At 38.9% G+C, this 13,651-nt stretch overlaps 1 protein-coding gene across 2 annotated transcripts in view; it reads right to left on the bottom strand.

Annotated features, from left to right (window-relative positions):
• LOC306867761 (phosphofurin acidic cluster sorting protein 2-like) overlaps positions 1-13,651 on the bottom strand; it is a 69,013-nt gene that overhangs the window by 33,589 nt on the left and 21,773 nt on the right. For both annotated transcript variants that reach the window (XM_079413618.1, XM_079413619.1), the window contains exons 2-4: positions 8,806-8,893; positions 1,683-1,772; positions 434-559 (exon numbers count right to left, since the gene is read on the bottom strand). In XM_079413618.1, coding sequence (XP_079269744.1) covers positions 434-559; positions 1,683-1,772; positions 8,806-8,893 — 304 coding nt within the window. The remainder of the gene's footprint in view (positions 1-433; positions 560-1,682; positions 1,773-8,805; positions 8,894-13,651) is intronic.

The following is a 13,651-nucleotide window of genomic DNA, read 5'->3' as shown; positions in this document are numbered from 1 at the left end:
CTGACAGCTCTCCCCATGTTGAGAGAAATGGGGAATAAGTGCAGAGGTGCTGTGTGAATATGATGGCTCCTGTAGTTCTAGACTAAATGTGAACATGCATTTACTCATTTCACTTGCACAAAAACAGATTCAGTATTCCTCAAAATGATCGCTGAAAGGTTTATTTGAGGGAGTAACACAATATTGTAATGCCTTACTTTTAAAAATAACTTTCCCCAACTCTGGTGGCAACAATAGCCAATGCATCACAATGATATTAATGCATATGACTCCTTTAATGTGTGACGTGAGAGAACAAGTATTGACATATTGACTTTACATGAAAGCAGTGAGTATGAGCTGCTGGAGAAGGCTGAAATAAAGGGGTCACAGTCAGTCTGGCAGAAGCTTTAATGAACTGGACACCAGGGTTTTGTGATTGATTTGCCTGTACCTCAGCCATATTAATAACACCAACGGCCAGTGTCTTGTAGCCCAGAATAGTTCTGTTTTTATAGCGTTTCCTCCTTTGAAGCATGATCTGCAGCCGGTTGGCATCTCTCTTCAGGAAATGTGGGTACTAAAGAAAGGAAGCACACCAGTACAGTGATTTGAGCGTATTGTTGCTTGAGATTACATCATTTTTATCAGCAACATTGTGACAACGCTAGCACAAACACTTTATTTGATGAAATCTTCCCTTCATACTTCCTGTCAAAGCAACTCTTAAAGTGTCGGCTATAAATGCCGGATATCTGACCCAAACCGAGGAAAAACATAGAGGGTTCTCGGAAGAAACAATGGGTAATGAAGTAAACACTCCATGCAAGAGTGCTTTCAGATAAAATTCAATTCTAGTTAGTTTTGAGTTACTGATATATTCTCACAAACTTTCTCACTTAAATATGCAACTAGGGATGGGTAGTAACAAAGAATATCACAATATTTAGAAATTTTGTTCAAAATGCTATATTAAAACATTTGTTTTATTTTACAGTGTACAAAAAATAAATATATAAAAAAATCAGAAAATGCCATTTCCAAAGTAAAAGTAATTTGATTAGATTTTTTTTTTCTTTATTTAATTTACACGTTTTATTGTTTTTCTACTTTTAATTTTTTCCCCCTAAAGGTAACCAATTTTTATTTTTTCTTGTTTTATTTTTATAGGGAATTACAGAGAAAAAACACCAGTAAATAATGACAGATTTGACATTCCTTCTAACCTCTATTTGGATGGGACTACACTGAAAACACAAAAAATGGTGTAGACTTCCTTTGAAACAACTTGCTAGTAAATTTCACAAAGAATTTTAAAGAAAGGGCAAGTAACACTTTGAATTAAATGTGAAAGTTTCTAAAATAAATCTTTTTTTACATTGCAGTTTTTCCTAAGCAGGTTAGAGAGAGAAGTAAATAATTTAATAATTTAATCTTGATTAAGTATATTAATATTTAATCTTATTTCAGTGGATGTATTATTCATATCATATTCATAGACTGAACTCTGTTTTATTACCTAAAATATTCAAATCACATGACCTACCATAATACCAAGATTCACACAATAGACATTCTCACCTAAGTAACACCTAGTCCCATCCAAATTGGCACATGAAATCACAAACGTCTTCTGTTAATAAAGGAAACAGCATGGTGCTAAATAGCATATGCTGAGTTACACACATCTCAGACAGATGTACCTGTAGGGAAAAGGTGAGCTCCAGGTCTGTTTCCATCAGGCCGCTGGGTGGGAGCATGTACTCATTCGACCTCAGGATGCGCTTTGACCCCTGAAGACATGGAAAGACATCTGTCTGATCTGTCTCTTACAAACACATGTATTCATTAATTATCACAGAAGAATCTTCTTATGCACCCTCAAGCAAATCAAGTCAAATGCTGAAGCAAAGTTTGAAAATAAACCAACGCAGTCTAAAAACCGAAAGGAATGTCACTGAATACGGACTTATACTTGCAAATTGAAATGTTGTCCGTATGGTCTGAAAGCGAAAGCATAAAACAAGACAGAAAATGACTCAGTCACACTGAATGTGTTGAATAATTTGTGTTCCTTGTTACTGTCCGTTTCGCTTTGCTGCAAACCACTTGAAGGCACATCTGAGAGGCAAGTCACGGATATGAGCTGTCATACTAACAAGACAACAGAGACCCCTGCTTTAACATTCATCTGCCTGCTAATGTGGCGATCTGTCACGGCCCAGCTCATGTGAAATGCACACACACACACACACACAGATAATCACTACTGGTTGACCGATAAGGGGTTTTAATGGCAAATGCACATATCTAAAAACATATCTAAACATTTGTTGAAGACAGTTGTGCTGCCCAGTATTTTTGTGGAAACTGTAATACGGTTTCAGAATCACTTTATTTTTCCGGTATTGTTTAATAGGGGAAAAAATCGATTCACATATGAATCGCAATTCAGTCTTCTAGCAAAATCGATTTTCTAGTTAATATTATAATAATAGAACAAAACAGCAACAGCAATGGAGGAGGAAAAACAAATACATGCTCTTATCATTTTTAGCGAGGGCAAGTGTTTGGAAAAATAATTTTATTTATATGATTATTGATCTTTTGTAATTTGGGAAGTGTAAAATATTGTTTATAGTTTATAGGAAACACTGATTTCTTGAGTCAGGACTACCCATAATACAGACTGTGCATGTTTTTGTATCAAAATACTGGTGCATTTGATGTCAAAACAATTGATAAAAAAATTGTGAATTGTGATAAAAAATTAAAAGATTTGTGAATAGATTTATATCCAAAGGCTATTTAAGCTGCTTCTTCTACAAGGGAAGTCGTGGCCTAATGGTTAGAGAGTCGGCCTTGTAATCCAAAGGTTGCGGGTTCGAGTCTCTGGCCGGCAGGAATTGTAGGTGGGGGGAGTGAATGTCCAGCGCTCTCTCCACCCTCAATACCACGACTGAGGTGCCCTTGAGCAAGGCACCGAACCCCCAACTGCTCCCCGGGCGCCGCAGCATGGCTGCCCACTGCTCCGGGTGTGTGTTCACGGTGTGTGTGTGTGTGTGTGTGTGTGTGTGTGTGCATTTGTTCACTACTCACTGCTGTGTGTGTGCACTTGGATGGGTTAAACGCAGAGCACCAATTTCGAGTATGGGTCACCATACTTGACAATACGTCACGACTTTGACTTCTGTTGAAATATATTTTTTAATATACTCAAAAATGTCAGTTTAATGCTGTACATCTTTAGTGCTTTTATTTTTAGTGTTTTTATTCAGCATTTTTGCCATTTTAATCAAGATGTTGTTCATATTACTAAATGTAAATCATTTTAATTGATTTATCGGGGCCCCCTAGTGGACCCCGGTCCCCTTGGTTGAAATCCACTGGTCTAGATACTGTTTATTCTTTTGTTGTTGTCAATACTTTCTGTATATGACCAAATACCAGTGAGCAATTAATAATTTACTACAGTAGGTAGTACATGTAATGTTCAGCAAACTGCTTCTCACTGTGGTTTCTTTCCGGTTCTTTCTCCTCCAGTTGTTTTGGGAAATAATGCAGCCGAATGCACATAAATTAAATACAAAAGATGAACAAATACTGGTAGTGATTTTTCAGTAGTGTCATTTTGGTAGGCCAAACCCAAATCTATGCTCATGCGCAGAACTAACATGATGTGAATGAAGTGTGTGATGTGTGATGAAGATGGCGCCGAGTATGGCTGCTGTGGTGTGGAACGCTCCCGTACTTTTGTTGTTTTTGTTTGTTTGTTCTGTGTTTAGTCATTCTCCTACTGTCAGTTTTACCAGAGACGAACTACTGGACATAAGGCAACACACACCGGACAATTTTTTTCCGGTTTTTGATTATTCAGACGCTTTGTTGGATGTTTTGGTCGGAGGGGCAGCGGTCCTAGTCAAACGCGCGCTCAGACGGAAAAGAGGGAAGCGCGCCGGCGCGCTGGTTAAACTCCGCGAACGCGGCTTCCGAACTGCGCTCCCAAGCATTCATCTAGCGAATCTCCGATCCCTTCCTAACAAAATGGATGAACTACTTCTCCTCACCCACACAAATAAGGACTTTACAAACTCTGCTGCATTGTGCTTCACTGAAACCTGGCTGAGTGAAAACATCCCGGATAACATGCTTCATTTGCCTGGATATCAGCTGTTCAGATCAGACCGCATCACAGAGCTAACGGGGAAAACGAGAGGTGGTGGACTATGTTTCTACATAAATGAAGGTTGGTGTTCAGATGTAACAACTCTGAAGAAGATGTGTTCTCCTAATTTGGAGGCCTTCTTCATAAACTGTAAGCCGTTCTATTCACCCCGCGAGTTTTCCTCCTTCATTCTCGTGAATGTGTACGTGCCTCCGGACGCGTGCGTGAGCGCCGCGATGCAACAGCTGGCTGAACAAATATCTGAAACAGAGCAAAGGTACCCGGACTCTTTTTTAATCATTCTTGGAGATTTTAATAAAGCAAATCTCTCCCGCGAACTGCCAAAATACAGACAGCACGTTACATGTCCCACCAGAGACAGTAATATATTGGATCATTGTTACACAATAATTAAAGATGCATATCACTCTGTCCCACGGGCAGCTCTGGGGCTCTCTGATCACTGTTTGGTTCATCTCATACCGACCTATAGGCAAAAACTCAGATCTTCTAAGCCTGTATTAAGAACTGTTAAGAGATGGACTAATGAAGCAGAGCAAGATTTAAAAGCTTGTTTTGACCTCACTGATTGGAGTGTTTTTGAAGCCGCTGCCACCGATCTGGATGAACTCGCAGAGACTGTAACATCATATATCAGTTTCTGTGAGGATATATGCATCCCCACCAGGACATTCTTATCATTCAATAATGATAAACCGTGGTTTACTGGGAAACTCAAACAACTTCGTCAGGCCAAAGAGGACGCTTACAGAAGTGGGGATAAAATCTTGTATAACCAGGCCAGGAACAGACTAACAAAGGAGATCAGAGTGGCTAAAAAGAACTACTCTGAGAAGTTGAAAAAGAACTTTCAGCCAACGATCCGGCGTCGGTATGGACTGGTCTGAGGAACATCACCATGTACAAGACACCACCCCCACAGTCTGTGGAGAATCAACAACTGGCTGACGATCTCAATGTGTTCTACTGCAGATTTGAAAAGGCCAGACTGACACCCAGCACCCGCTCTGATCTGCACTTCACACATTCACCTTCCCCCCCTGCAACCCCCCTTACTCCCTCCCCCACCATTCTACCTGCGTTTAAAGTCTGTGTAGAGGATGTGAACCGGGTCTTCAGAAAACAGAAATCTAGGAAAGCTTCAGGACCAGACGGTATTTCACCTGCCTGTCTAAAAGTCTGTGCTGACCAATTGGCCCCCATCTTTACACAAATCTTCAACAGATCTCTGGAGCAGTGTGAAGTTCCCTGCTGCTTCAAACGCTCCACCATCATTCCCGTCCCCAAAAAGCCCAAAATCACTGGACTTAATGACTACAGACCTGTCGCACTCACGTCTGTGGTCATGAAGTCACTTGAGAGACTGGTCCTGGCCTACCTGAAGGACATCACTAGACCCTTGCTGGATCCTCTTCAGTTTGCCTATAGAGCAAACAGGTCTGTGGATGACGCTGTCAATATGGGACTGCATTACATCCTGCAACACCTCGACAAACCTGGGAATTATGCAAGGATCTTATTTGTGGACTTCAGCTCGGCCTTCAATACCATCATACCTGACCTTCTCTCAGACAAACTGAGACAGCTCTCTGTGCCCTCCTCCATCTGTCAGTGGATCACCAGCTTCCTGACAGACAGGCAGCAGCTAGTGAGGCTGGGCAAACTCACATCCAGGACTCTCACCATCAGCACTGGCGCCCCTCAGGGTTGCGTTCTCTCCCCACTGCTCTTCTCTCTCTACACGAATGACTGCACATCAAAGGACCCCTCTGTCAAGCTCCTGAAGTTTGCGGACGACACTACAGTCATAGGCCTCATCAAGGACGGTGACGAGTCTGCTTACAGACAGGAAGTTGAGCAGCTGGCTGTCTGGTGCAGTCTTAACAACCTGGAGCTGAACACGCTCAAAACTGTGGAGATGATAGTGGACTTCAGGAGAAACCCCCCTGCTCTCCCCCCACTCACCATCATGAACAGCACTGTGACTTCAGTAGAGTCATTCAGATTCCTGGGCACCACCATCTCTCAGGACCTGAAGTGGGACAATCACATTGACTCTATTGCGAAAAAGGCCCAGCAGAGGCTGTATTTCCTCCGCCAGCTAAGGAAGTTCAACCTGCCTCAGGAGCTGCTGAAACAGTTCTACTCTGCAATCATCGAGTCTGTCTTATGTTCTTCTATAACTGTTTGGTTTGGTTCAGCTACCAAAACAGACATCAGAAGACTACAACGGACAGTTAGGACTGCTGAGAGAATTATCGGTGCCCCTCTGCCCAGCCTCCAAGAACTTTACACCTCCAGAGTGAGGAAAAGGGCTAAGAAAGTCACTCTGGACCCCTCACACCCAGCTCACTCTCTCTTTGTACTGTTGCCCTCTGGCCGGCGCTACAGATCACTGAGCACCAGAACAGCCAGACACAAGAACAGTTTTTTCCCCCAGGCCGTATCCCACCTGAACAACACATAACACACCCCGGTACTGTACATCTGTAAATAACCCATCAAACCTTCATCTGTACATAGGACACATGCACATTCACAGTTCTGTCTATGGTCATGTCTCTTTTCTGTATATTTTTATTTTTATTACTATTGTTATCCTTAATTATTGTATATTCTCTTCATTAGTGTTCTTTATCACCTTAATTATATGTTGTCTGCACTATGTTTGTACTTTCTGTACTGGAAGCTCCTAACACCAAGACAAATTCCTTGTGTGTGCAAACACACTTGGCAATAAAGCTCTTTCTGATTCTGATTCTGATTCTGATGTGAAGAAGCTCTCTGGAAACCACTGAATACATCCATCAAGGTTTCTCTGCAAAAGCACATTCAAGCCTTCAGTTTCCTGAGCTCCAAACAAAGAGACAGAATGCTCTGCAAGCTCTGAATGAAAGCAAATGCATGCTCAGTCTGCTTGTGTCCGGCCTGCAGACTAGCTGTGAATGGTTCGGCCTTCAAAGTGTTGATTCAGGCGGACACTTCAGTGAGCAGAAGAGGAGAAATAATGAGATATCTCTCAGAAACCTATCTTCTGTCCTTCTGAAGAACAGCCATTATTTTAATCGCTGAGGCGCCGCTTTGGGAGTATAACACAACCTTTATTTTCAGTGTCTGATGAGCGCACTGCAAACCTGATTAAAACCTTCAATGGTCCATCTGGAAGAGATGAGTGGGCGAAACAAGTGCACTTCATGTTACCTAAGAGGATGTGCTCTAATCCTCACAGAATCATTTCCTGTTGGGAATGAAATCTAAAGGTGTAAGAAAACGTCTGTCTAAGACTGATCTTTAAATATCACTGACACTCAGTGACATTATTTTCATGACAATTAAGCACATTCCCTCCCTAAACTCTCATTACTGTATTGCAAATGTTTTTTACTCATGATTTTTATTCTCAAAAGTGATTCTCATTACTGTCATTACTGTATTATGTGACACAATGCAGCAATACAGTGATTTTTATTAACTTAAATTACTAAATTAAAAGCAGTACAACACATACTACCTTGATATACAAGTAACAGTTAAAGTTAATGTTCAAATACATGCAATTATTATATCTTTGGACATGTAAGATCATATCCATGCTGTGAGGAAATATCTAAAAAGTATCATCTTGCTTAATTGTGAATGAACATTTTATAACCATGATCATTTACGTACTTTACAATAATATCAAAATGACCCTAAAAATAATCTTAATTTTCTTGACTGTTCAAGTTTGTTGATCATTTTTTCATGGCAGGTATGGACATGTGACCAAAAACAAACTTATTGGTTGGCCAGTGTTTTTTTGTTTTTTTTTCACAATGTGATGGAAAAAGATTGGAACACCAGATTAGAAATCTGTTGCTGATACGGCATGCAAATGCTAATGTCAGTCTGAACAGATGCATTAACAGGCGCTCATTCAAATCAAAATGTTTATCGCACACAATGCATTTTTCCATTCCAATGCACTACTTTTCCATTGTTTTTCTATGTAAACGCGCTAGACGGACATGTATGACCCTGTTTTAAGATTTTGTGTCAAGTTAAAATAACTTTTACACGCAGCACTGCTCATCGATGTTAGTTCCAGTGGACCAATCAGAAGACCCCGTAGGTGGGGCAAGCATTGCAAGCTTTAGTTTACACGGGCAAGTTGGTTTTATTTGACGCGTTCTGCGTTGCGATTTTTTAAAAACCATTCCTGAGCGCCGAGTCTCACATTTTTAGACGCAGACACATTGTGTGAACAGTCCTTAAAACATGATTTTTTTCCCCCTAAGAAAATGAATGTTTAGTAATATTTATAATTAATATCTTTTTAAACAGTTAAAGCTTTACAAAAATACCAAACACAAACAGTGTGACCAAAGCGACCTGTGTGGAATGCTAAGGGCCTCCAAGTGCTCTGAAATTACCCCCTCAGAATATCCCACAATGCACCTCTTCAGCCCCCCCCCACATGCCATCTTATTGCGTTCAATCCTATCTTCCCACTGAGCAAGCTGTCGCCTTGGCAACAGCTCACAATTACCAGAGTGTCTTGTGTAAATCTCTGAGTGATATCAAACACAGAGCGACACAGCAACACTCCTTCGACAGACCAGAACATACACAGAAGCAACATAGTAACGGTGTCATTTTACCTGTATCTTGACAGCGATAACAACAGAACTGAGTTCACGGTCCAGCTCTTTCAGAACGATCAGCTTCTTCAGCGTCAGACTGCACAACCTTAGACAGAGACAAATAGAGAGAGACAGGATTATTTGGTGCCATTCACAAGTCCTCATGGGTAAATTAGTCCCGTTATGATTTTCTGCTTCAATCTGATTTATTTGTGAGGTTGCTCACATGACCTTTTAAATGTACATGCTCCAAATTGTGTAAAAGCTATCAAAGCTCATGTTCAGAGGTCAGCATCAAATTGCATTTTGACTGATTGCGAGGCAAAAACAGTGCAAAATAATAATCTTTTAATAAACCATACATAAAGAAATAAAAGGCAGGATCTAGTTTATTGTTTGCCAGTTGAAAAGGGTAAGCCTTGAAAAGTAAAGCTCAAAATATACATAGGTTTTTATAAGTGCTGTCAAACAATTAATCGCGATTAATCGCATCCAAAATAAAAGTTATTGTTTACATAATATATATGTGTGTACTTTGTATATTTATTAGGTATATATAAATATACACATATACAGTATATATTTTGAAAATATATATTTATTTACTTACATGAATATATTTATATTATATATAAATATATTTAATATATAAACAAAACAAAAAATTCTGAAATATATCCATGCATGTGTGTGTATTCATATATACATGATAAATATACACAGTACACACACATATATTATGTAAACAATAACTTTTATTTTGGATGTGATTAATCGCGATTAATCATTTGACAGCACTACTTTTTACATATGTATGCACTTTTCTTGGTTTTTCTGTCTGCACCTTGATTTTTTTCTTTTGTGCACAAGGTGGCAGCACTGATTTCACAACTGAAAAAGGAATCGATGGAACGACAACAATAACAAACAACAATAGACGTCTGAACTGATGAGTATTTGTGCAATGGATTCAGGATTCAACATTTTATCGCTCATAAATTCTGGAGAGAAATAACAAAGACAGATAAAATTATCTTGTGTTGAGCACGTACCAATGCGCAATGTTTCATAGTTGAAAGAGAAACAAGAGATAAAACTTTACTTGAGACAGCAACAAAATCAACAGATGCCCATGTTGACGAATCCACATGTCAGGAGTTCAGAGTTTCACGCAATGCTTTCAAAACGTTTGTTTGTCAGTGACATGTCAACTAGCTCAACCAATGACATGAGTTTGGGGCAGGGCTTCCTGTTTGCCTGACCAATGGTAGACAGGTAGATGGTTTGGGAAACCTGTTTAGAAACATTATTTTTTAACTCCACTGCTAGTGTCATGGAAGCTACACACTTGACCTCAAAGGTGTGATTCTAGCTAACACTGGCTGGCCTGTCTGTGTGGTGGATTCAGGAGTTAAGCAGGTATGAACTCATTCTATGGTCTTCTGGGAGCTAATTACTCTGCCGTCCTCAGTGTTTATCTGGATCAATAATGCCTTTGGCTAGACAGGAAGCGTGTCCTACACATCATTATGCCCTCAAGTAGCACAAAAAAACGTAGTTGGTTTAGACTGAAATTCATGTTAATCTGTTTAATTACTCCTCGCACTTTGCAAAATATCAAAATGTGTTCGGATGCTACACTTAAATTTTCTGTTAAATCTGAAATGAACATTTTTGGAAAAGAATGTATTTGAAAGAAGCCTTTGAACTTCAAATACCACCCAGCCGACACTTTCATCCTGGAGATTTCTTCACCTTCACGTTCCAGTAACTGAGAATGAGTCTGTCAGGAGCTTATCCTGAGATTCACACCCATACACACACACACACACACACACACACACACACACACACACACACCTCGATTTCTCTGTCCTGTATGACTCACCCTCTCTGAGGACTGAAATACCTCACTCTTGATTTTGTTTCTCAGTATTTTCACTCCTTCCCTCTCTGTAAACCCGGCTCTGGTCTCTAACTCTACAACAAGGACACAACCACATACACTAATGACACTTGAGTCCTACATTACAGACACACACTACAAGCCACACTTTATGTGCTGTGCGTGGTAATGACATTAAAGATGCCATTCACCCTATCATTTCACTTTTGGTCCATTATCCACTTATATCTAGAACAAACAGCCATAATTTTAGTTTTTTTTTCATTAGCATTTTCCATGCTCTCTATGACCTTTAGAATTAAAACAGGTTGTTTTTGCTACTGCACCTTTAAGACCTTTATATGTAAATGAGCTCTGTTATGATTGGCTAACCCCTTCACCTGTGACATGAGCAGTAAATTTTTTGATACCATAGAAATTGCATAATTCTTGCCACCAGTGTCAATATCACAAAAAAAAAAACTAATACTAGCCTAAAAATCAGCAATTAAATAAGAATAAGAGACTAAGAACAAGCAATCAGACAAAAACTACAGTAGAACAAATAAATAAGAAATGCTAAATACATTGTATAAACTAATCAAATATACAGTATAAAACACTGCATATTCTTCACGGTTTAAATATATATTTATTCTTTTTAAAATACAAAAGTTATTTAGTCAAAAGCAGTGAGAGATTTTCTCTCTTTTGTTGTTTAACATGAATGACAGACAGGAGGAATATTAGACTGCTGTCACTTTAAGAGCTGCCCGGATCCAATATACTGTTACACGTTTTCTTATTCGTTTGCTTTAAGACTTAAATTACTGTGTTTATGAGGATACTTTCAAAAATGTGTGTGTATTTAACCATTCAAGGCCTATAAAGCAGCAAAAATAACTCTGTATTCCCGTGCGCTCATCTCACGTCTCAGACAGTGCGCGCATATAGAAAAAATAGTTCTTTTTCGCTGCTGATTGCGTTTTAATGGCTTAAGATTACTTGTTTTTAAACCACAATGCTTAAAAGTGTGTGCAAACGCTATAACTTTTTGTGAACACGTTGCACTGCAACTGAAAATTACTAGCAATTTCTCAGTGAAAATAGTTTCAAAGTAAATCATAAATTTTTTTTCCAGTGTAGAGTCACCTCTTTAACTGGATGTGCAACTCTATTTGTAGTCCCATCAACCTCTCCTGCTCTTCATTCATGGCTCTGATGGAGAGCAGGCAGAGAAACATTTATGCTGGGTCAGCTCAAAACACAACCACCCGACTGAAGCTATTCAGCGCTGGCCATTGAAAGGCCCTGTGGCATGAAAAGCCCCTGGAACGGCCCAAACATTCCATGCCAGAGATCATGAGAAAAAGCACAAACAGAGGCACATTCACTGTTCTGGCTCAGTCTCTCAGGATCCAGTGTCAGTCTTACATAAGATCCTGACCACGGCTGCTGATCCAGGACAACTTCCCAGTCAGAACTCTGGCCAGTCACACCAGCCGCAAAAACAATGCGAGTCATCACCTCTGACCCCAAACAAGACGATAAATTATGATTGCACAACATGTCAGAGCATGTGAACTACCTGCCAAGCCACATCTCCAGCCTCCATCATTTCATTAAAGGCCCTGATATACTTACGGCAAACTTTTTAGAGCAAGGTTATCCAATCCTGGTCTCGGAGGGCAGACATCGTGCAGATTTTAGCTCCAACACACTTGACTAGAAGTTTCTATTAAGTCTATTAAGGAATTATCTACATGATTATGTAAATATGTGCTGTGTGCTTTCCTCTCAATAACAAACTAAACACACACCTATAATAACAGCGGTGAGAAAGCATTAGCTAAGAAAGCATCTGATCGCAGTGATGTAGATATGTTTGCACCGGCTCTGCGATTCGGCACTCCAGTCAAATCAAGTTGAGACAAGTCATTTTTTTATACAGTTGATTGCTTAGAAGCAAGCAGCTTTACTAGCAGGTATTCTAAAAAATTGGCATAGTCACATGTTCCTTCAGAAATCCTTCTAATATTGGTGCTCAAGAAACATTTCTGATTAATATCAATGTTGAAAATAATAGAAATAGAATGTTCCAGAACATCATTTATTTGTAACATTATACATTTCTTGACTGTCGTTTTTTTGTTAGTTTAATGTGCCCTTGTTGAATAAAATAATTAATTTCTTTCAGAAATAAAAAACGTACTGACCTCAAACTTGAAAGGTATATCATGAAAGTACTTGTTGTATTGCCTTTAATTTATTATATGTAAAAAAGGTTTTTATTGTGGCATTTTATTATGGCATACTATAGTGCTTTTTATTAATGGTTTGAATTAGTGTTTATATTTTTATTTTAAGTTTTGGTTATAATAATATTGTTGTGTGCTGTCATTTTATTAGTTTTAGTTTTTTAAGTCTACATTATTATTATTATTACTTTTAGTTATTTTAGTTCATCAAGTTAAAATAAATAAAAATAACAATTGTTTCCTAGGGAACTAGCTGTTTATTATAAGTTTATTTTATTTCAAGTAACATAAGTTAAGCTATATAATAACCCTGATTGAAATACAATAAAAATATAATCTTGGTATAATGGAAAAATAATGGAAATTACAAAGCCATACAAATATGTTGTTGTGGTAATGGGAGATGTGGAACCCTTTGTCCTAAATATATGGAAAATCTTAATGGACCTATACATTTCTTTATGCACATATATAGTAATTCATCTTTTTAATTCATTTATTGGTACTTTTGATTTAATACAATTATTCAACTTCACAGTAATAGCGTACACAAAATGTACAATATACACTTGATTGGTAAAATGTGACCTGCACATATCCTCATATACTCTGGGTCATGAAGGGTCAAAGCAACCCAATTTAGAGGTGCTGCAGAGCCACATTAGCCAATGTGAAGATGCCTTCAGCCTTCGGTCAGGGTTTCTTTTTCTGTGTTCGGGGA

Source organism: Barbus barbus, assembly GCF_936440315.1.
Source record: "Barbus barbus genome assembly, chromosome: 49".
Lineage (NCBI taxonomy): Eukaryota > Metazoa > Chordata > Actinopteri > Cypriniformes > Cyprinidae > Barbus > Barbus barbus.
This window is presented reverse-complemented; position numbering and strand designations above follow the sequence as displayed.